The 24,415-nt window shown below is 41.0% G+C and overlaps 1 protein-coding gene across 1 annotated transcript in view; it reads right to left on the bottom strand.

The window, feature by feature from the left end:
- Positions 1 to 24,031, bottom strand: part of LOC311259861 (aldehyde dehydrogenase, mitochondrial-like) — a 77,021-nt gene extending 52,990 nt beyond the window's left edge. Inside the window, exons 1-5 of the mRNA XM_084357228.1 lie at positions 23,684 to 24,031; positions 21,508 to 21,612; positions 4,896 to 5,036; positions 4,256 to 4,335; positions 3,909 to 4,020 (exon numbers count right to left, since the gene is read on the bottom strand). Of these exons, the coding sequence (XP_084213354.1) occupies positions 3,909 to 4,020; positions 4,256 to 4,335; positions 4,896 to 5,036; positions 21,508 to 21,612; positions 23,684 to 24,016 (771 nt within the window). The 5' untranslated portion in view covers positions 24,017 to 24,031. The remainder of the gene's footprint in view (positions 1 to 3,908; positions 4,021 to 4,255; positions 4,336 to 4,895; positions 5,037 to 21,507; positions 21,613 to 23,683) is intronic.
- Positions 24,032 to 24,415: the final 384 nt, after the last annotated feature.

Below are 24,415 nucleotides of genomic sequence, written 5' to 3'. Positions count from 1 at the left end.
ATGCCCGGATGGCCTGTAAGGAGGACAAGTCACCTGAATCCCTGCTTGCATCATTTAATCTCCCAACAATTACAGGAGATCAGAATAAAGTTTTATTGGCCAATGTGGCTATAGGAGAACTCCAAAAGGCAATATCTAGACTCAAACCTAATAAGTCTCCAGGCTCTGATGGGTTTACAGCGGAATGGTAAAAGACTTTTAGTGACTCTTTATCACCATTGTTGCTCAGAACTTTCAATTGGGTCCTTAAGAAAGGAGAAATTCCTCCATCTTGGAGGGAAGCGATTATAACTGTGATACCAAAAGAAGGGAAAGATGGGACAGATTGCTCTAATTACAGCCCAATTAGTTTGTTGAACCAGGATTATAAACTCCTCACATCAATTCTAGCAAAACGCTTAGAAATAATACTTCCAGATATTATACAGTTGGATCAAACAGGTTTCATTAGACAGAGGCAAACACAGGATAACGTTAGGAGGACATTACATGTAATAAACCATATAAACACAGATAAGTTAGAGGCTGTCCTGCTAGGGCTAGATGCAGAGAAGGCATTCGACTCTGTTGATTGGTCTTTCTTATATAAGATACTAGAGAGATTCCAGTTCCACAATGATTTTGTTAGGACAATACAAGGTTTATACTGTAAGCCAACAGCTAAAATTCGGATTAATGGAGGATCAAATTATCAATTAAAAATTATCAAATATTTTTGAATTAAAAAGGGGATGTAGACAAGGTTGTCCCGTGTCCCCGCTCTTATTCACCATCTTCATAGAGCCCTTGAGTCAGTGGATAAGACAGAACGAAAAGATAAAGGGGATTATGGCGTCTCAAGAAGAACACAAAATTGCCCTGTTTGCAGATGATATTTTGATATACTTGGGGCATCCATCTGCGTCCCTTCCAGAATTGCTCATAACCCTGAGGGAATACGGTTTATTATCAGGTTATAAACAAAACACCCACAAATCTCAAATTTTTACATTTAATTATTCTCCTAGCCAATCCATCAGAGAGGAATTCCAAGTGAATTGGGAATCAAAGTCAATTAAATACCTAGGTGTGAATATTCCTAAACATTTGAACACGATTATATCAGAGAACTATGACCCCCTAATTTCCAAAATTAAATCTGATCTTACCAGATGGAATCTAGTGCCCTTTTTAGGATTAGGACAGAGGGTGGAAGCAATAAAAATGAACGTGTTACCCAGATTACTATAACTGTTTCAAAACATACCAGCAGAACTTCCAAAGGAGAAAGTTCAAGAATTAGACGCATTAATATCACGATTCGTCTGGCAGGGGAAGAGGCCAAGAATTCGCTATAAGACAAAGGAGGCCTCTCTCTCCCGAATATTAAATATTCGGGAGATATTATTATTACCAAGTGGTGCAGATAAAAATTTTAGTTAACATTTGCAATCCTTCTTATAAAGCAAACTGGAAAGACATAGAATGTTAGATATCTAGTGATATTCCATTACAAGCAATCATAGGGGACAGTGGGTTGGTTGCCTGTCTAAAAGACATAAACCCATTGATAAAAATGTCAATTAAGATTTGGCACAAGGTAGTCAGTGAAAACAAGGCTAAAGAACCATACTGTATTATAAGAAAGATTGGATATGACTCAGATTTCTTACCAAACAGGATGGATGCAAGATTTAAACAGTAGGCCGATAAAGGGTTAATAAAAGACTGTGACCTCTATGGCACGCTGCGACAATTCCAGGATCTTAAAAATCGATTTGGTCTAACCAATCAGGATTTTTATAGATTTCTGCAACTTAGACATTACCTAGAGAAAATAATGAGAAAGGAAGAATTGCAACAAACTAATTTGGGTATAGTGAAGATATTTCTACTCGGCTACAGGTCAGACCCTGGGCGTGGAAACATATCAAAGATACATAAGGTGTTACAAGAGGTAGAAGGGAATGATATTGCATATATTTTTTTATATCTATATGCTCCCACTGGCCCAGATCATGGAGTATCATAACATCTCTTACCACTCATATGCTGATGACACACAGCTCTACATCACAGTGTCACCATATGACTACAGTCCATTACAGTCGCTGAGTGATTGTATCCAACAAGTCACTCAGTGGATGGGCCAGAACTTTCTTAAGCTGAATGCTGAAAAGACAGAAGTCATTGTTTTTGGTCCCAAAAACGCAAGGCTTGAGGTCAGTGACCAACTTCACTCAATTAGTGAATCACTGAAAGGCACTCCTCCAGTCCTATCGATTCACCACGCGAAAAGCTCCTTCTTCTTCTTCTTCTTCTTCTTCTTCGTGTTCAACGGCGGTTGTCGTCCAGCCAAAGATACTACTGATTACTACTATCCAGCCGTTTTGCCACACACACGCCTCTAGCGTTATGGCGGTGAATTGCAAGTCCTCTGCTCCACGCTCCCATGGATAGAAATCCATATCCGCTCCCGCTCCGCTCCGCAAAAAGTTAAATAACAAAAATGAATATATTGCCTTGATTGTTGTATCCTGCTCAAGTATCCACTAAGGGACTTACTGTTCGTTAAGAAATTTAAAAATATCAGACGTGAGTTGTAATAACTCGGTTACACTTAATACACTTAGGCCTGGCAATTAGTATGTCGACTTGAGGGAAGGTCAAAGTTCACATCTGTTTTCACCCCTATTGTGAATAATCCTGATTTCCAGCCTGGGATGTTTGATATTGGTTTTAAACAGTGGGGGGATGATGGTGTTCATAGACTGAGGGACTTACTCTCTGATATTGTGGTTATGACATTTGAACAAATGATAGAGAAATATTCTGTTCCCAGACATGACTTCTTTCGTTATTTGCAGATAAGGCATTATATCTTGCACAGTACTACTTTAACTGAGAGCCATGAAAGCTCCCCTGTTGAGAAATTATTATTTCTAACAGATAGAGGTATCTGTGAGTCTATTTTATAAAGCTATGTATTTCACACCCCCTGTTGGGTTACAGAGGCTTAAAGGCACATGGGAAAAGGAGCTAAACATCACAATTGATGATGAAGAGTGGAAGGATGTCTGGAGACATGCTAAATCAATTTCAGTCTGCAATCGTAGCAAAGCAATACAGTTAAAGATTATACACAGAATGCACATATCCCCCAACCGCAGGCATCACTTCAATCCTATCCCTCTCTCACCCATGTGCCTTAAATGCAAGATAGAAATTGGTACCCTAACTCATTGTTTTTGGTCATGTTTGAAACTGCAAATGTATTGGTCTAATGTATTATTTGAAATACAAAAGATATTGGGCTTAGAACTGGAGATGGACCCTGTGTCTCTCATACTGGGCCTCCCAAGCCGACGCTTAACATCCAAACATAATAAGAGGTTGTATTGTATTCTTACATACGCAGCGAGGAAGAATATTTTATTGCAGTGGATTAATGACAAAGTACCAACTGTTAAAGGCTGGCAAAGAGTGGTGTTTGATCTAGTGCCATTAGAGTACCTTACATGTATATGACATTCAAAAACAGACCAATTCTATAAAGTGTGGGAACCCTATTTGAACTATGTAGAGCCTGATGTCTCCAATATCATGCTGCAGGGATTTTCTTGACTGCTCATACCGCACATTATTACTGTAACCCCAAGTATTATTTATATGGATCTGAGCTGGTGTTCTGGTTTGTTTGTTTTTTTATTCGTTTGTCTTGTTTTGTTTACTTGTTTGTTTGTTTTGTTTTTTATTTCTGTGAACCATATTGTGTAACCATCCTTTACTTGTGAAAGTGAAAAGTTAATAAAAAATATTGTTAAAAAAAAAAGAAGTTTAGACCGCAAACTGGTCAGTCAGCTGTGTACTTCTCTACACTTTTATTCTTTTCAATCTCCCTTCCTACCTCCATCCAACATCGCCCTTACCGGTATGATCTGTCCACACACTCCGATGGGTTCATGTCTGGTGTAGCAGAAATAATCTCCATCAATGGGAATGGTCTTTCCCTCCCATTTGTCAGCCCAGCCTGCGTAGTACCTGAACACAACACAACAAGTTGAGACAGTGTCTGTGCTCTCAACAGTTCAAAGCAGAAATACTTCATTTCACTCATGTCTTACCTATGAGATCATAGACATCAAAGACCTAGATGTAACGGTATCGTTCGACTAGACTGAGGCAGTCACAGCTATCCGTAAGAAATAACAACGCAGTGTTAAATAAAGGCTGCTGCTCTAAAATGCCATGAAACTCTGGCTTGTGCATTTGTTACCTGAGACATTTCACCACATTGGGTATATCCACCGTGTAGGACACAGCATATGGCTTTCCATTGTCCAAGGTCTCCAGTTCCTGTGGCAACAACACAGTATAAAGTTTACCTGTTATGTAAAATACTGAACCAACTGAAGTTGTGCAACATCACGTGATAGGATGTGAGAAGCTGTAGAAGACACGTGACAAGGAAGAGATGTGCATTTTTGATCATCTGGAGTATTATTAATTCAAGTAACTCTACTCATGTAACTATTCCTGTTCTAGTAAAGCACAACAGCATATACTGTATATCATTGTTTCCTTCACAACTTTGTTTTGATCCTCAACTTTTCTTTCTGACTTTTTCTCTAAATTATGTGCAAAAAGACAAATTAGAGGGGCATGTGGAGATAGACGTGCAGAAAGAAAAAGAAGAAATGTAAGTACTGGAAAGTCAGTACTATATGCTCTGTGCTGGTCTGCTGTGATTTATGATAAAACAGGTTCATGTTTTATTTGCAGTTTTTATCTCAACACTGATTTAAATAGTACAATATGTGTGTGTTCATGTGAATATGCCTGGTGGGGCAACAGCATGACACAAAGACAAGCAGCCCTGCTGTTCAGCAGTGCTTAGACATTTCAGAATTACTCACAGCGAGGTAGGCAGCATCCCTCTCAATGGCATCAGCCAATCGGTTTAGTAGTAGGCCACGATGAGAGGCATCCATCCGTCGCCATGGTGACCCCAATCTAAATGCATCACGTGCTGCTTTCACTGCCTTGTCTACATCTGCCTGTAAATATGACACCACATCATGCTCAGTGTTTATCCTCAAACAGTGACTGAGCCCTTCATTTTCCTGAACCACAGAGAGAAGAAGCCTTTACATGACACACTGCTGTTGGCCTCTTACAGTTAAAAGGGAACTACCGTTTTTTACAACCTGGACCTTATTTCTAGCATAAAATACGATCATTTACTCACCCAGATAACTTTGGTGTCATTTGGAGTCGTTCGGACGAAATTAGATCCAGTGGAGCGCCGCGTATATCCATATAATGCGGGTGATCGGGGCACTGAAGCGCAGCCTCTATATAACGCATTATCTGCCACGAAACTAGTTCATTTCACCAATATTTTGTTATGATACGCTAGTGCTATTCCCCTCTGAGTCCGGGGTTGCCTGTTAACAACATCCGGGGTCTGTAGGTTGACCTACTTGACCTCTGACCTGGATGATGTCATCTCTGAAACCTGCGCACCCGCGACAGCCAGCTTGTTTGCTACTGCTAGTTTTTTGCAACATGGCTGAATATTTTTCCGATTCTGAGGTGGTGGACGATGACTTTGTTTATGATGGATGTCCTTACCGTTTTGAGCCAGAGTACACGGATGAGGAGCTCCTTGAAAGGAGGATGCGTTTCGTCCCAACGACTCCAAAGGACACCAAAGTTATCTGGGTGAGTAATTGTTCGTATTTTATGCTAGAAATAAGGTCCAGGTTGTAAAAAACGGTAGTTCCCCTTTAATACAGTTATTATCTGTTTCATGTTAAATATGAAGGTATATTTGGTGCAAAAGTCCTGAGCAGTTGTGACAGTGAATTTGTATCTGTATAAAAAGGGTCACACATGTGTATCAGTAAAGTTGAAGTCACAGAGAAGGAGTTGCACACCTGTAGAATTTTTTTGTGTCCCACAAATACAACTCAACAGTTACACCTTCTCAAATCCTTCATTACAAGTGCACAACTCCTCTGTTACAAATCACAAATTAAGAAATTCCTGCTCTCACACGTTTTGCTCTAATTGTTGCAGCAAAAATGGTGCATGCAATGTGAATTTGTAAATCAGTATGTGAGTTTGTGTAATGAGAGTTGCACACGTGTAGAATTCTTTCTCACAAATATACTTTTTTTTTTTTTTTTTTTTTTTCAGCACACACACAAATCAGTAACTACCACTGCTTGAATCTGCTGCTACGGGTCACAAGTCAGTAACGACAACTGCTTGAATCTGCTGCTACGGGTCACAAATGCCGTTTTCCTCTTTCAAATCACAAGTCCCCCACGCTCTGACTTTTGCACCAAATATCTCAGCGTAGTTGGGGCAAAAGTGATTTGTGTACCGGCAAACACGATTCGTGTCTGTAGAGAATGGGGCGGGCTTTGTTCGGGGATCAGAGAACCCCAATTGGCCAGTTCTTCTTCTTCTTTGAGTCGTAATGGTCGTAGGCAAAATTGCTTATACGCCATTGCCGCCGCCTATTGGACTGGAGCGTGGAGCCAACCGTGGCATCTTAACAGCAAAGCATCCCGTCTAGCCATCAGCCAGAGCTGCTGTCACGTCTTCAATAGACCGCCTTGACTCAGCGGAGGAGTTGGTGTCTGATTTTTAAGCAGGACTCTACAGTGCGAGCATTTCACTTGCATTTGACCCTAAAAAATGTATGTGCGAACCGGGAAAATGATTTTGGCGCACAGTGTGGGAGCAAAGGTCACAAGTTAACATCACAACCACAAGTTACCAGCCCTTTTCACACAGAGACGCCGCATTATTGCCGCAGCGGCGGTTTGCCAATTCACTGCTTTGGTTGTTCACACAGAGCCGGCCAGCTCCGGCGTAAAGACGCACCAGAGTATAATAATAATAATAATAATAATAATAGTAATAATAATTAACACAGAAAGCCGGTGCTGCAGCTCCAAAAGAGGCGTGACGGTACACATGATGATGATGACGTATGTGTTTTTTTCCAAGGTGTTTCCCAGTGTCCTCCTGTTTGTCTAAACATGTACCTGCTGACTGTTTATAATCACATGGATGCTGTTATAATGTGTTGTGATTGAGATCCTGACCCACCAAACATACTGGAAAGTGACAAAGTTACGTTTTTCTCTTAATTACATAATTACATAATCACCATCAGTAAACAGGACGCTGTCTGACTATCTCACTTGAGGGGAGGGAGGCTGTTGTCTGGGGGGAGAGTTCACTGATTCTCGGTCGGGAGGACTGACCGTCGTGGTGATTTTTTTCACTGGGACAAACAGTTGGTGAATTAAAGTTTTTTGAAGGGGACAGACGCTGTTTTTCGGGCAGAAATGTGACGAAGAGTCGGTCGGACAGAGGCTTTTCCTCATATAAGTTGCCAAAAATAACCAGTTTGCCTACTACGTTACAGTTGTTTGGTCATGTGACGTTGCTTTGTGGGACATTTCTCTTTATTTTGTTGAGTGATGCACCTGTTTAGTTATAAGACAGTGAACACCAAAACCATTGTTTTGCAAATACTGCAGGGGCCAGAAGCTGAAAAAATGTTTTGTGTTGTCTGAAATGAAAAAAAAAAAATGAAATCAAACACTGTAAATCAAAATTTTGTTTTTGCTGCCTATTTAAGTGTGAAGTGTTAAGCATCGATAAATACATATTTTTTGTGCTCCCATATATGGAGCACATGTGCTCATTGGGAAAAATTTCATCATAGAGCCCTGTTAACGTACGTATGTTTTCTGATATCACCACGTTATACGTTTGTGTATCGTTTTATTATGCACTCCAGTCAGCTACGTTGGTGAAACAGGTTTAGTTAGGTTGGCTCCCCTTGCTTCCCGAAAACGTACCGTGGCTAGCTAACAAATTATTCTTTGATACAGGTGTGCACGTGTTTTGCACCATTTTTGCTGCAACAATTGGAGCAAAACGTGTGAGAGCAGGAATTTCTTAATTTGTGATTTGTAACAGAGGATTTGTGCACTTGTAATGAAGAATTTGAGAAGGTGTAACTGTCGAGCTGCCGTGACGCTGCCTGTGACGCATACCGGAACTTCCGTGAGATCGATAGCTGTTGTTTTACTGTGTCTCTCCTTCCCTATCTCAGCTGTTTTTCTTCGATTTCTGAGTATTTCATAGTCAAACAGATTTTGTACTGCAGCTAACGTTAGACTTTGTAACGTGTACGTACTTTGTCGAAACGCTTTTCTGTCACTGGGTAGTATGTCACTGCCCGGTTAGCTTCCTCTACTTAGCCTAGCTCACTGTTTTTGCCTTTCACCGCAGTCAACACAGCCTCGATAAACAAGTGTTACGAAGGCTTGTGTTGACTGTTATGCAGTTGCAGATATGGTGTCTCTATTAGAGAGACGTGTCCGTGAGCTGGAGCAGCTTCTCTCAGTTAGAAACACGGGCACTGCAGATAGTGTTAGCCCCAGGCCTGATAACAGGCCTGCTAGCCTTAGCACTAGCTCAGTCTCGTCGGCAGCTGCTGTGGAGTTTGTCCCTGCTCGGCCGCAGTGTGGGAAGGGGCGCAGAAGCAAGTCACTGCCTGTGTGGTCTGGTCAGCAGTCACCCCTCCTGACTGCTAACCAGTTTTCTGTTGTCACTAGCCCAATTGTTAGCCCTGCTGGCTCGCGTGCCTCCCCAGCCCCCGCTGACGGGGCTAAACTCCACACACTAGTAATAGGAGACTCCATTACCCGCAATGTTAAGTTAGCGTCGTCAGCCACTGCTTACTGTTTACCAGAGGCCAGAGCTTCCGACATAGAGGCTAATCTTAGGGTGCTGGCATCACGCAGGGAGAAACAGGGAACTCAGGCACACAGCACCACAAGCTACAGCAACATTGTAATTCATGCTGGGGTCAACAATATTCGTCAGAAACAGTCTGAGATCACAAAAGATAGCCTAGCCAGGACTTTTCAGGCTGCTAGAAGATGTGTTGGCATCGATTAATTGTCTCTGGTCCCTTACCCCAGCGGGGTAATGATGAGACGTACAGTAGGCTTACAGCTATGAACCGCTGGCTGGCACGTCACTGTAGGGAGCAGGGATACAGGTTCGTGGATAACTGGCCCTCTTTCTGGGGTCGCCCCCACCTGCTGAGAGCAGACGGCCTTCATCCTACTGGAGTCAGCGCTGCCGTTTTGTCCAGCAATATAGACAGGTGTTTGAAGCAGGTTTGACACCAGGGATATAGCACTCGGCAGGTCGCAGGTGACTAGAGAGCCTGCTAGTGATACAGTCTATGCTGGTGTGGAGTCTACTAGCCTAGTTAACATGGTTAGTCAGGGACATAGTGCAGAGTACCACACTGATACCCTAGTTTACAACATTGAGACTGTCACCTTCCTTGCCACTCTCTCATTGAACCATGCTCTAAATGTGTAAATCACAATAATTTAATCTTGATCTCCACCTCTGACAGTGGGGAAATGTCTCAGCAAGCACCTTACACAGTCTTACATAATAATAAAATACCAAAGCTAATCACAACGGCATCGCGTCATCCCTATCTGCATAGGCAGCCAAATCTAACTACTCAAAGGTACCTTGTTCCAATTCCTAAACTATCCACCATGAGCGCCACTGAAAGGCCTGCCACTGGAAACTGCAGCTCAAATGAGCTCAAACCCCTCAAATTTGGCTTTATTAATATTAGATCACTGTCAACCAAAGCCTTACTGATTAATGATTTGATTACTGACCACAAGCTGGACATGATTGGCTTATGTGAAACATGGCTGAAACCTAATACTTTTCTGCCATTAAATGAAGCCTCCCCTCCTGATTATAACTATGCCCATGTTGCTCGGGCCTCTAAACAGGGGGGAGGTGTTGCTCTAATCTACAAATCTATTTTCAGTTTAAGCTCCAACCAGGAAATTACATTTACTTCTTTTGAGGCTCTGGTGTTAAAACAATCTTCATCAAGTAATAACAGCCTTGTCCATGGAACAGGCTTTCACCTGGTGGTAATCTACAGAACTCCAGGGCCTTGTTCTAAATTCCTAGAAGAATTTGGTGAATTTATTGCAGATCTTGTAACTCGTTCAGATAAGATCCTAATTATTGGGGATTTCAATATCCACTTAAATAAACCTTTCGACCCTCTAAGTAAAGCTTTTTTGGGTCTGCTCAATATCTCTAGCTTTACTCAGCTCGTTCATGAACCAACTCATTCCAGTGTTAACGCTCTGGATTTGATCCTTTCCCATGGATTAGATGTGTCAGCCCTGAATGTTGCTTCCGTCTCCTCTGCTGTGTCGGACCACTTTCTTATTACATTTGAAGCTTCATTAGCCTGTCCCTGTATAAATGACAAAAATCTTTCTACCTCTCGTCATATCAGCCCGGCAATCATAGGGACACTCAGTGATAAACTGCCTGGGGTCCTGGCCCCTTTTGCAATTATGACAAAGCCTGTGGAAGAATTCACCAATGACGTTAACTCCGTACTCGTTTCTCTCCTCAGTGGCACTGGTCTCTACCAAGACAAGACAACAAAAGAAATCTTCTCCCTGGTTTACTGACGAAACCTGAGATCTCAAACAGGCCTGCAGGAAAATGGAACGTGCATGGCGAAAATCTAAGTTAGTGGTTTTCCATCTTGCATGGCGCGATAGTGTACTTAATTACAAGCGTGCTCTTAATGCTGCTAGAACAGCTTATTTCTCCGGCCTAATAAACAATAATAAACACAATCCTAGATTTCTCTTTGACACTGTGGCTAAACGTACTCAGAAACCACAGTCTGTGAGCTGTACATCCTTTATTGCAAATGATTTCTTAGATTTCTTTTGCAATAAAATTGATGATATTACAATAATTATATTAAAATTAATTCATCATCTCTGGCTTCCTCGTCAAAGTTGTTTATAAAACAGCCTTCTGCCGATTCTCAGTAAGCCTAAGCTCTTAACAACTTTGAAAATATCTCCCTTGAGATATTGTCTAAAATTGTCTCATCCTCAAAACCAACTACCTGCATCCTGGACCCCCTTCCGGCAAAACTGTTTAAGGACCTATGGCCAGCCTTGGGACCTACAATGTTAAATATCATGAACTTATCACTTATGACAGGTATTGTTCCTGCTAGTTTTAAGTCTGCTGTGGTCAAGCCTCTACTTAAGAAACCACACCTTGACCCAGGATCTCTAAATAATTATAGGCCAGTATCCAACCTTCCCTTCTTCTCTAAAATCTTAGAAAGAGTTGTGTCCCAGCAACTTTCAGGCTACCTAATTAATAACAATCTCCTGGAACCTTTTCAATCAGCCTTCAGAGCCTGTCACTCCACCGAAACAGTCCTTACTAAAGTGGTAAATGACATCCTACTTATTTTAGACTCAAACTCTACTTCAGTGCTTCTGTTACTTGATCTCAGCGCTGCATTTGATACCATAGATCATGGCATATTGTTAAACCGACTTGATAGTCAATTTGGCATCTCTGGCCTGGCTCTAGCCTGGCTAAAATCTTACCTGTCCGAAAGAACACAATGTGTTTCTTATAATAGTACTACATCAATATTTACTGATGTGAAGTATGGAGTTCCACAGGGCTCTGTTCTGGGCCCTTTGCTCTTCTCTTTATACATTTCACCTCTCGGCCAATTTATTCAGAGTTATGGAATACATTTCCACTGCTATGCGGACGAGACTCAGCTGTATGTGCCCATAAAAGCTGATGATAAATCTCAAATCACAAAACTGGAGACCTGCCTGGGTGCAGTGAAGAACTGGATGTCAGAAAATTTCCTGCTCCTAACTCTCGACAATTGTGTTATCCCTCAAAGTTCAACCGTTAAGAATTTAGGTGTTACTTTTGACTCTAGCCTCTCTTTCGATCAGCACATAAAAGAAATTACCAAGATTGCTTTTTACCACCTGCGCAATATAGCTAAAATTAGGTCCTTCCTGTCCACAGCTGACGCAGAGATCTTGATTCATGCCTTCGTTTCGTCCAGGCTGGATTACTGCAATGCCTTATTTTCAGGTCTTCCACGTGAAAGCACTAAAAGTCTTCAGATGGTTCAAAATGCTGCAGCTAGAGTCTTAACACGTCCAAGAAAATTTGATCATATTACACCAATCCTAGCCTCACTGCACTGGCTCCCAATACATATAAGATCAGACTTTAAGGTGCTGCTGATGACATACAAAACTGTACATGGCCTTGCCCTGTCGTACATGTCAGATCTTATTATACCGTATACTCCAACGCGTGCATTACACTCTCAAAATTCAGGGCTCCTGATGGTTCCCAGGGTGAAGAAGAAGTCAGCTGGCTGCAGGGCTTTCTCCTATCGGGTCCCTTTCCTCTGGAACAACCTCCCAGCTGATATCAGACAGTCTGGCTCTATTGACGCCTTTAAATCTAAACTCAATACTCACTTTTTTGACTTAGCCTTTAATTAGTCCTTGACATCAATTGCTAGCTTCCTCAGTGGGTCGGTTTCAGTCTCAGTGAGTGAACTATAGTATTAGACTCCACATTGTCCTGCCGACGAGTAATAATTTGCTTTCTGATTAACATTGCAATTTTCTAACTTTGTTTTGCTTTCTGTTCCCACAAGCTGCAAGCTGTGTCACTTTCACTCTCCATAGCTTCCTCCTCCTCTTTCTCATCCTCCTACTCTCTTTCATTCAGGCTCACTTCTGATGGCCTCGGGCCCCAGGAATCATTTCCTCTGCTTGTTTCGCTATCTCCTTATAACTGTATTCCTGTAAATTTTGAGGCCTCCTCACTCTTATCTCTCTATCTATCACTAATTATCCTGTGTGGCCTGCCCTCTTCCAGGTCACCATGTTGAACAGGAGGTCGTGTGGCTCGGGCACCACCTGGCGATGCTCAGTCGTCTCCTGGATCCACACACTTTACATATATAATTTGTATCAGATTTTTGTCAATGCAACCTGTAAACTGTAATTTGCTGTTCTTTCTGTACATGCGACATCTATTGCATGGCTGTCCGTCCCAGAAGAATGATCCCTCCTCTGTGGCTCTTCCTGAGGTTTCTTCCATCGTCTTCTTTTTTTCCCTGTTAAAAGGGTCGTTTTTTTCCATCAAGATGGCAAGTTTTTCCTCAATCGAATCGAGGGTCTAAGGACAGAGGATGTCGTTCACTGTACAGACTGTAAAGCCCATTGAGGCAATGTGATTGTGATTTTGGGCTATACAAATAAAATTTGATTTGATTTGAGTTGTATTTGTGGGACACAAAAAAATTCTACAAGTGTGCAACTCCTTCTCTGTGACTTCAACTTTACTGATACACATGTGTGGCCCTTTTTATACAGATACAAATTCACTGTCACAACTGCTCAGGACTTTTGCACCAAATATACCTTCATAGTTAAAAGCGCTCCAACACTTCAGTGGACAGAAGCCCTTCATTTGTTAACAGGGCTTTACTGTAAAACATCTGAAGGTAAACCATATGCAACAACAGCCACACAGATGAATGGATGATAAAGCAGAGAGCATCCGAATTATTAAATAAAAATAGTCATTGTGTCACAGTGACAGTGTAAATTACAGTATTGTGAGAGCACCAGTAACTGCCCTCTGGGAGTGTTCTTTAAGGCTTCCATCATCACCAATGCCATGTTAATGTACACATACAATCAATTTACCTGTGTGTTGTATTACCATTCTCATAGAGGAGGTTAAATACGCCCAGGTGTCACAACTAGGGTTGGGTACCGAAACCCAGTATGAGTATGGAACCGGTTCCGACGTAAACGGTAGTAACCAGACCGAATAAAAACAAAAGTTGCGGTGCCGCACTTGACGGCACCGACGTCGCACGTGTTGCGCATGACGTCAGTGACGCTGCTCGGTGCTGCTGATGAGAAGGTGAGAGGATCAACAAGATGCCGAAAGGAAAACTGTCAAAAGTCTGGCTTCATTACACACCTAAGGATGGAGACTCCGCGATCTGTAATAAATGTCGCAAAACAATTGCGTGCAAGGGGGGTAACACGTCAAATTTGATGAAACACCTGGCGACACACGGCGTGTACTTAAAAGCTGAACTGTGCACCGTGTTTGACAAACTCCGCGACCCAGTGCCAAGCACATCCACGGCTGCCGCTGCTCCCGCCGGTGTTGCGCCTCAAGGACCCGGACTTCGTGAAGAAAGCCCCAGTCCTCCTGCTGCCAGTGTGATGGACATCACAGATGATGATGACAGCAGCCTTTCTTCTTTGGGTAGCCTAAGTAACGTTAATTTAATGCCGACGAAGTTTTAAGATGGAGCTCCTCATTAATCTCCATTATTATATTTTTCGATACAGTATTGTTGTATCTGATATGTCAATTGTGTGACTTTTATTTAATAATAGTTTATTTTTATGTTGTATTTATAATGTTTTAAGTTAATTGTTTTCAATTTGGCTCTGGAAATAAAAGGGCATTGTTTTTTTGACAAAGTGTGTGCATTTTTAGGTTTTTAAGTAGGCCTACCGGTTCAAGTACCGTTTTAGCACCGGAGCTGTTTAAAAAATACCGAGTAGTAACCAGTATCGGAAAAAACCCAACCGATACCCAACCCTAGTCACAACATAACGACGCGACTCAGAAGAAAGATCCTCATTGGCTGCTGCTGTTTCTGCCCAAACAAACTAAATAAACAAACTCTTTGTTTTCATGACTGAATAAACAAACTGACCTTAAAGGACAACACACTTTTTACTGTTTTACTTTGTTTATATAAAATAACAATAAGTATGTAGCAGTCCAATTGTTTGACTGTCTATTTTTTCATTGTTTGGGCTGATTTTCCCTCATGGCTAATCACAGGGGATTCAGAGCACCTGTGCACAGGTGGGGGGACTGACTCCTGATTGGACAAGCGGAGGCAGCTTGGGGTATTTCTCGCCCAGCCAATCAGGGTGTGATGACACCCTGTCGGAAGGCTTAAAAGAGGTGGGAAATGGCACACCGACGGCTCTCACCCTCATTCAGAACCTGCCCCTGGCCCATGCTGAAGCTCTCCCTGTATTTCCTAGAATCCCACTCCCCTTAGATTTCCAGCCAAAACTCTGGTCCATTTGGGGCCCTATTTTGTTTCTGAGCTGCCCACAGCTTTAGGGAGGAAACTTTGTTTTGTTGGAAACCCTTTAAAACCCAGGCCCCTTAGCACCTTTGGTTGGCTATTTTATTTCCTGGGAGCCTGTAAAAGAGGCATTTGTTTGTTTATGGGTTTATTGTCCTAGTAGGGCATTCCCCTAGTTATATTTTTGTTTATTTTTATGTAGGTTGGGCTGGCTTGTAGGCAATCTACAGCCAGTACCGCCACAAGTGTATATACACTGAACAAAAATATAAATGCAACACTTGTGTTTTTGCTCCCATTTTTCATGAGCTGAACTCAAAGATCTAAAACATTTTCTATATACACAAAAGACCATTTCCCACAAATATTGTTCACAAATCTGTGTAAGTGAGCACTTCTCCTTTGCTGAGATAATCCATCCCTCCTCACAGGTGTGGCATATCAAGATGCTGATTAGACAGCATGAATATTGCACAGGTGTGCCTTAGGCTGGCCACAATAAAAGGCCACTCTGAAATGTGCAGTTTTGCTTTATTGGGGGGGGTCAGAAAACCAGTCAGTATCTGGTGTGACCACCATTTGCCTCACGTAGTGCAACACATGTCCTTCGCATAGAGTTGATCAGGTTGTTGATTGTGGCCTGGAATGTTGGTCCACTCCTCTTCAATGGCTGTGCGAAGTTGCTGGATATTGGCAGGAACTGGAACACACTGTCGTATACACCGATCCAGAGCATCTCAAACATGCTCAATGGGTGACATGTCCGGTGAGTATGCTGGCCATGCAAGAACTGGGATGTTTTCAGCTTTGAGGAATTGTGTACAGTTCCTTGCAACATGGGGCAGTGCATTATCATGCTGCAACATGAGGTGATGGTTGTGGATGAATGGCACAACAATGGGCCTCAGGATCTCGTCACGGTATCTCTGTGCATTCAAATGCCATCAATAAAATGCACCTGTGTTCGTTGTCCATAACATACACCTGCCCATACCATAACCCCACCGCCACCATTGGCCACTTGATTCACAACGTTGACATCAGCAAACCGCTCACCCACACAACGCCACACACGCTGTCTGCCATCTGCCCTGAACAGTGAAAACAGGGATTCATCCGTGAAGAGAATACCTCTCCAACGTGCCAGACACCATCGAATGTGAGCATTTGCCCACTCAAGTCGGTTACGATGACGAACTGCAGTCAGGTCAAGACCCCGATGAGGACGACGAGCATGCAGATGAGTTTCCCTGAGATGGTTTCTGACAGTTTGTGCAGAAATTCTTTGGTTATGCAAACCGATTGTTGCAGCAGCTGTCCGGGTGGCTGGTCTCAGACGATCTTGGAGGTGAACATGCTGGATGTGGAGGTCCTGGGCTGGTGTGGTTACACTTGGTCTGCGGTTGTGAGGCCGGTTGGATGTACTGCCAAATTGTCTGAATCGCTTTGGAGACGGCTTATGGTAGAGATATGAACATTCAATTCACAGGCAACAGCTCTGGTGGACATTCCTGCAGTCAGCATGCCAATTGCACGCTCCCTCAAAACTTGCGACATCTGTGGCATTGTGCTGTGTGATAAAACTGAACATTTCAGAGTGGCCTTTCATTGTGGCCAGCCTAAGGCACACCTGTGCAATATTCATGCTGTCTAATCAGCATCTTGATATGCCACACCTGTGAGGTGGGATGGATTATCTCGGCAAAGGAGAAGTGTTCACTAACACAGATTTAGACAGATTTGTGAACAATATTTGTGGGAAATGGTCTTGTGTATATAGAAAATGTTTGAGGTCTGAGTTCAGCTCATGAAAAATGGGAGCAAACACAAAAGTGTTGCGTTTATATTTTTGTTCAGTGTAAAATCAGCATTTGTATTGCTTAATTTACGTCGTCTGTTTCTGCAGTGTGCACTGAAACAGTTATCTCAAATCAAATGATGCGTCTGAAGCTACATGAATTTGTATTTTTTCTGGAGCATCAGCAGAAATATTCACAATAGCAAAAACACTTTAAACTCATCAGTATCTCCGTGGAAGCAGACTACATTGCTTGTAACAGTTTGCTATTAGCCGAACTAGCATGCTGTGCTTGTGCAAAACAGCGGCAGTGGGTGAGAGACTGGACAGGGCAGGTTAAAATAACGCTTTCTACAAGTTTACATGTTTATGCTTGTTGAACAGGTGTACTGATGAAGTACTAACAAGGGTTTATTGCACTTACAGTAATGAGTTGTTGCTGTCAACTTGAGCAAACTTCAGTAACCATAAACTAGTTAACTTGGCTGTCTCCAGCGCTGCCTCTCTGCTCTGTTGACTTCACTCCATATTTGGTGGAGTTCAGCAGAGGAGAGAATGCAACAACCTTCATGACATCCATTAGAGGATGTAACAAACTCTTAATGTTGATAACACAGATATTGATCATTGGACAAACTTCCACATATCAGACAGTCTTGGTTCTCTGTCCCACTCAGTAACTCCACACTGCAGAACTCTGGGTGTCATTTTGGATCAAACCCTCAGTTTAGTTAAAAACATGTAAATTCAGTCTTTCAATCCAGTTTCCACCATCTCAGCAATATTTTCAGGATCAGATCAGTTCTCTCTTACAAACATCTGGAAACTGTTATGCATGCATCCATAACCAGTCCATTAGTTGTTTGGTTTTTTTTATACTTGGTGTTCATTTCAGTTCATTTGAAACTTGCTTTACATAATCAAATAGTCTACATTTCTTTGAACACATTTTTGTTTTTGTTTTTTGTTTACAGTCTCCATCCCTATTTCCCCATCCCACCACCATTGTTATCAACAGTAGTAGTAGTAATAATAATAATAATAATAATAATAATAATAATAATAATAATAATAATAATAATAATAATAATAATAAAAAAGGACCTCTTGGGCTTTCTGTATACACTTGATTTCAAAAAAACAATTCATGTATACACACAGAGAAAAAAAACAAAAAAACAATAATAATGATAAATAAATAAAACCATTAGAAATAAACAATGATAGTAGTAATAATAATGTCCTATGGCTTTGTCCACTTATTGTTATTATTAAGTTTTTTTTCCTTTGCCTCTCAGGTGCTGTTCCTATTACCTTAACTAATAAACTGATAAAGGGCCCATTTCTTTTCAAATAGCTTTTCCTTATTAATGACCCTATAAGAAACTTTTTCCATTCTGTTCATTTCTTCCAAAGTTTCTAACCACTTGCTTATCTTAGGTGGTTCATTTTTTTCCAGTTCCTTGTTATCTGTTTAAGTGCTGTGGTTCTCAGAGCTTCAAAGAAGTATACATGTTCTTTCTGTGATACTTTAGGTCGTATACCCAGTAGTATATTATGTTTTTCTAAAATCACTTCTTTTCCAAAAATACTCTGCATCTGTTTTAGGACATCTGTCCAGTATTCTTGCAATTTATTACATGTAAAAAAAAGTAATCTGCGTTGTTTGTCCCACATCTCCTCCAGCAATTGGTGCTGGATTGTGTATATTTAAAAGTTGTCAATGATGTTTGGAAATACCTTAAATTCATCTTCCATGCATACTCCTGCCAGAAGGGAGATCTTATGTGGGCTACAATATCTTTAAAGCTTTGCTTCCACTCGCTGTCTAATATTCTTATTTTCAACTCCTTCTCCCATTCTCTTTGATACCGTTTAAGTCCTCAATTTCATTGCATTGTAATATTTGATACATTTGTCCAATTATCTTTTGTGTGTTTTTACTCTGGCATTGTGTTACCATACATGCAATTAATGGATGGAGGTTTTCAAGACTTGATAATTGGACATTTTCATTTAAATAATTTCTTACTTGTAAGTATCTGTAAAAATTACTCTTTGGGAGCTGATATGTATTTGATATATTATTAAATGACTCGATTCCTTTATTACAATACATTTGACAGTACATTGTGAGACCCCTGTTTCCCCAGATTTTGAAAGCATAGTCTGTCTTGTTTGGAATAAAAAGTGGGTCTTCCTGTATTTCTCTCAAACAAATCAGCTCTCTGTCTTTAACATTTGTTATTTTACAGTCTTTTCCAAATTCTAACTATATTATTCAGTGTAAAACAATTTGCTTTCATTTGACTTGGAGAGATCAGTGTGTTAAAAAGAGCCTACTGATTTACTCTCTATAGTTTTCCATTTGGGACCCAAGTTTTTGTTGATCATTACTACTATTGATTTTACTTGTGCAGCATAAAAGTAATTAGTTAAATTAGGTAATGCAAGTCCCCCTTCACTACTTTTTCGCTGTATAATTTTAAGTTTGACCCTTGGTTTCTTCTCATCCCATATGTAGGGTAGATCCTGGAAGAAAAATAAAAAAACGTGGCAAAACATTCATTTTAAGAACACTAATTTTTTCCAATAATGATAAAGGTAAATACCACCTTTTTGTAGATCTTGTTTTACTGATTTTTCCAATTTTCCATAATTATAAGCATATAAATTATCCAATTTATTTGATATATTCACTCCCAAGTATCTTACTTTGTTTTGGTCCCATTTAAAATCAAATTGTGTTTTAAAGTGATTTTCTAGTTGACACCCAATTTGCATGGCTTCCGTTTTATTCAAATTCAACTTATATCCTGACAGAATACTATAGTCTTTAATTTCAACTAGCAATTCCAGCAAAGAGTTGTAAATGTCTGTTACATACATGGCTATATCATTTGCATATAATGCTACTTTCTGTTCTTCCTCTATTATTTTAAGACCCTTTATTGCAATATTTTGTCTTATTCTTTCTGCTAGAGGTTCTATACATAAAGCAAAAAGTTGTGGTGATAATGGGTCTCCTTGTTTGATTCCGCTTTTTTATAATGAATGTGTCAGAGGTCCATTTAACTTTACTCTTGCATTTGGTTCTTCATACGTTCCTCTTACCAAATTAATAAATGTCTCATCAAATCCATATTTCTTACATATTTCAATTATGAAAGGCCATGACACCCTGTCGAATGCTTTTTCCGCATCCAGTAACCAGTCTATTAGATTCAATTCTTCCTTTTCCCCCGGCATCAGTAGAGTATCTCTCTCCCCCCTCAAGCTCATCCAGAACTCTGCTGCCAGAATCTTGACTCGGACTAGAAAACAAGAAGACATCTCACTGACCCTGGCTTCTCTACACTGGTTACCTGTTGCTTTTAGAATTGATTTTAAGATCTTATTGATTACTTACAAAGCACTGAGAGGCCTCGCTCCAAGATATCTAACAAGTCTTTTATTGTCCTGTGTTCCTTCTCAGATGCATCTTTTCTAGATCGAGCCTTTGCAGTTAGGCTTAATACAACAAGCGCGTTGTGCACCACAAATAATCATCTGTGCGAAACACAGTGTGCTGTAAATTTAACCTGGATTAAACTATCGATTTAGTAATCCAGTAACTCAAATTACTCTAGGAACCATTCATCCCTTGTTTACTGGAGAGGGACCTTTATTCAGAGACACAGAGCTCCTCAAGATCATGTGCAAGAGTGATCTCGGCAGCTGAAGTTGATCCTCTTTGTGTCCTTTTTTAGTATATTCAGCTGCAGCAATGATTTTAAAAACACACTTTGTAACCTCAATCACTGATTTTGCTGAAACTGTCTCAACTCTTGGTGGTGTACTGTTTGTCTCCTGATAGAGATATTATTATTCAATGCTCAGGTAAGTAAATAAGCTAATTGCTACAAAGTGTAGATGCTATTGGCTCGTTAGCACAGCTAAGTTTACAAAGATGGGTTCAGGGACATGAGGGAGATTAGCGAGACTCTACTCTCTTTCGGAGGTTAATCTGGCCCAAGCACTTGCAGAGGTCCATCTGTCTGCAGCTAAGTGCTCTTGGTTAAATGTGGCAGCACAAGTTAACCATTTCTTTGAGATTTAATGGCGGTTAACAAACAAGCTCATAGGTCCATTAGCCACAGCTGCTGGACTTAAGTGTAGCTGTAGCTCTTAAATAATTACAAGATTGTGTACTTTCCTCGCAGATTCCACAATGTAATATTGGGTTTTCCAATAATTAGTATGGATATGATACACTTCCCAGTTTAGTGCCGTAGGATGGTTCCCTTTGCTATGCAGAGTCTGATTTAATAACAAGTTTACAGTAAGTACATGTACTGAAGTACTTCAGCTAAGAACATATTAAAGGTACAAGTACTTTGAATGGTAATGCTTTTAATTTGCAACTATAGGTGATCAACAGAAGTTTGTCTAAAAAAATGATTTTGGGACAGTTTCCGTTCAATACAGAACATTTTTTTCAGGATGGCCGATGTGTTGACAGAACCATCGTGAAACCATTAAACGATATAAAATATAGAAACTACAGGACATTTGGTTTATAGAGCAGATGTGCATGATGGCTGATACTTTCCAGTTCCAGTGAATGTTCCCCACCACACATACTGGTTACCTCATCGGCCTCAGCCACTTGACAGATGACTTCCCCGGTTGCTGGGTTGATGGTAGGGAAGGTTTTCCCACTCACTGCATCGTGCCACTGGTTGTTGATGAACAGCTGAAACATTCAAAAGGATCATTACAGGGCTGCAACTGTACCAACACACACACACTTCATTCAGTTCAAGTTTCAGATGTTCCCCTTCCTCACATATTCCTCACAAACTGTAATAGAAAATGTCCTTAAGCTGAAAAACGCAACACATTTCATCACTTGTATCGGCCCTTCACTGCTTAGGTGTAATTCTAAATAATGAATAAAGTCTCAAACTCAAGTAGCAACGAGCAGGTGTCAGGCTTCACAGAGGTGAAGACACTTCAGCTAGTTTCAGTCTGTTTAAAGGAGTGAGACCGAACACAGACTTCATATTTCTAAAAATAATGAACACCACATGTCAGTCAGTCTGAGTCCTGTTTCAGCAGCATCACTGCTGTACTGCAAGTAGAAGTGGTCAATGAATACATTTGACGTAAAATGTTTGTCCACTTGGACTTGGACTCGAGTCAGACTCGCCCTCAAAAGACCTTGAGACTCGACTCAGACTCGAGATTTAGGACTCGTGAACAATGTTTAGTATTTATTTTAATGGCGCATCAACATTAAGAAAATGTCTGACGAGCTGAACATCATTCCCTCATGCGTAGCCTTACACATCTGGTGCACGATATGCAGCCACAGATGACAACAGCTCTCAGTTTGTCATTAGCTTTGTCTGTAGCAACTACACACAAGGTGCAAACAAAGGAATCGTTTGCAGAATGTCACTTAGTAAGTTACCTAAGCGTCTGCTACACACCTTTAGAACAGTGTGCGACTTACATATAAACCTAGAACTGATGGCAAGCAAGAAATCTTAGAGAAAAGCGTGGTTTTGATGGGTTTCTTTCAGGAATAAAAGTTAGCTGATGTTCACTGTTAAACAACACAGACAACTGTATCCACAAAAATGTTCTGGTCTGTAAGAAAAGGACTTAAGATAGCCAATAACTCCAATGATATTTCATCATGAGTTTTTATAAGGAATCATTTTTGTCACACAAAGAAATGAGCCAGTTGTCACAAATGGTAGATATCTCTTTTTGAACAAACCTCTTCATGTTTTAATATCACCACTTTATGGACTTGCAGTATATTTCAGATAATTTGGCAGCAATAGTGTTTTACATTCAGCTACTGAGGCTGTGTATTTATGTTGCAAAGCAAAATACAGTTATTAATTTTAAAAGAAAGCTTTCATTGTGTGTTTTTTGCGTTGCAATAGCCTGTTTAAAGTGATCATACACCAAACAACTATCAGTGCTGATAATACTCTAATAGATAAAGGAGTGACGATAATACAGTACGAACTTTGAATTCCTTTGCGCAGACACTTGAGACTTGTTTTGTTTGTTGAAGAAATGTTAACGAGCAGAGAAAGATGTTCATTGACTGATTTTTCTGCCTAAATAAACAAATTCTCTCTGTTTTCATGACTGAATAGACTGAATAAACAAACTGACCTTAAAGGACAACACAGTTGTTTTACTTTGTTTATATGTGGCGGACCCTGCCACCTTTCTTAGCTTCAAACAGTGTTCTGGGACCTTATTTTCCTCTGAGAACAGCTCGTTTATTCACTTATGGAAACAGTTTGTATTATTACCTCATTAATATTGTGAATATTAAAATTCTGCCTGAATTTCTTCCAAGATGTCTTCCATGTGTCTTTAGCTCTGAAATGGCTGCTGACATGGCGGTCGGTGCTCCCGGGTCATGAAGAGGACACTCTGTTAATAATTAAGTTATATAACTTCACCTCAACACATGAACTTTATCTCTGCAGCTTTATCATCAGCAACACACTGATTTTTGTTTCTGCTCCTTCTGCTGTCACACACATCACACTCATGTTCACATTACTGTGTGTGGACTTCACTATCACACCACACAGACCATAACGTCACGTCACCTGAACTAACACCAGTCCATGTTAGCTGACTCCTCTGTACTCTCCCTACACACGGATTTGTTTGTCTGCAGCGCCACACACACACACACACACACACACACACACACACACACACTTGTTGATTGCGTAGTTGGCCCATGTCCATGAGACCAACTACATCTCCCTCCTTAGACCCGCTACCTTGTTATAGTGGACGTCGGGCTGGGTGTTGGGTGCTGGGATGGCGGCCGCCGAGAAGTGACGCGCCGACAGTCTGAGTCTGAGCAGAGCCTGAGAAAGCACGGTCCGGATCATGGTGCTGCCTTCAGTGCGCCACACAAACAACACTGCTGCGCTGCGTCTTCTTCTGGTGTTTGTCGGCGGGTAGCACACAGCTCCGTCAGCAGCGGCAGAGCCTCCCAGCGGCCCCGGCAGGTACTGACCTGTGCGGACAGACCATGGATGTATTATTAGTGGATACAGGACCGGAAAATGGCCGGCGTTGATTTCAACGGAGTTGCTCGCCTGGCCCATAGATATATATATAAAGGCTAGATGTCTCGTCCGCGTTGCTGGCCAACGGAGTCGAACGTCCGCACAGGTCGGCCATCTTGGTACAGGTAGCTCGCTCACCCATAGCATTGTGTTGGTAATGAAACATGTACTTTTTAAATAACCATAACTTGCTCAATTTTCAACCGATTTTCAAACGGTTTGGTTTGTTATAAACATCAAAGATGTAGTTATGACACTGCATACTTATGAATAATTATGTTATGTTCTAAAAAATAGAATAATGTTCTAAAATAGGTAGACTACAATATTTCCCATTACAAATAGGCTATACATCAAGAAATGCTGCATGTTGAAATCCCCACCCTGTACAGAGATGTATTTATGACACTGCATACTTATGAATAATTGAGGCCTTGA

The sequence above is a fragment of the Pagrus pagrus genome, assembly GCF_965226575.1.
Source record: "Pagrus pagrus genome assembly, chromosome: 7".
NCBI classification, from domain to species: Eukaryota; Metazoa; Chordata; class Actinopteri; order Spariformes; family Sparidae; genus Pagrus; species Pagrus pagrus.
The sequence above is the reverse complement of the archived record's forward strand: the minus strand, read 5'-3'. Positions and strand labels throughout refer to the sequence as shown.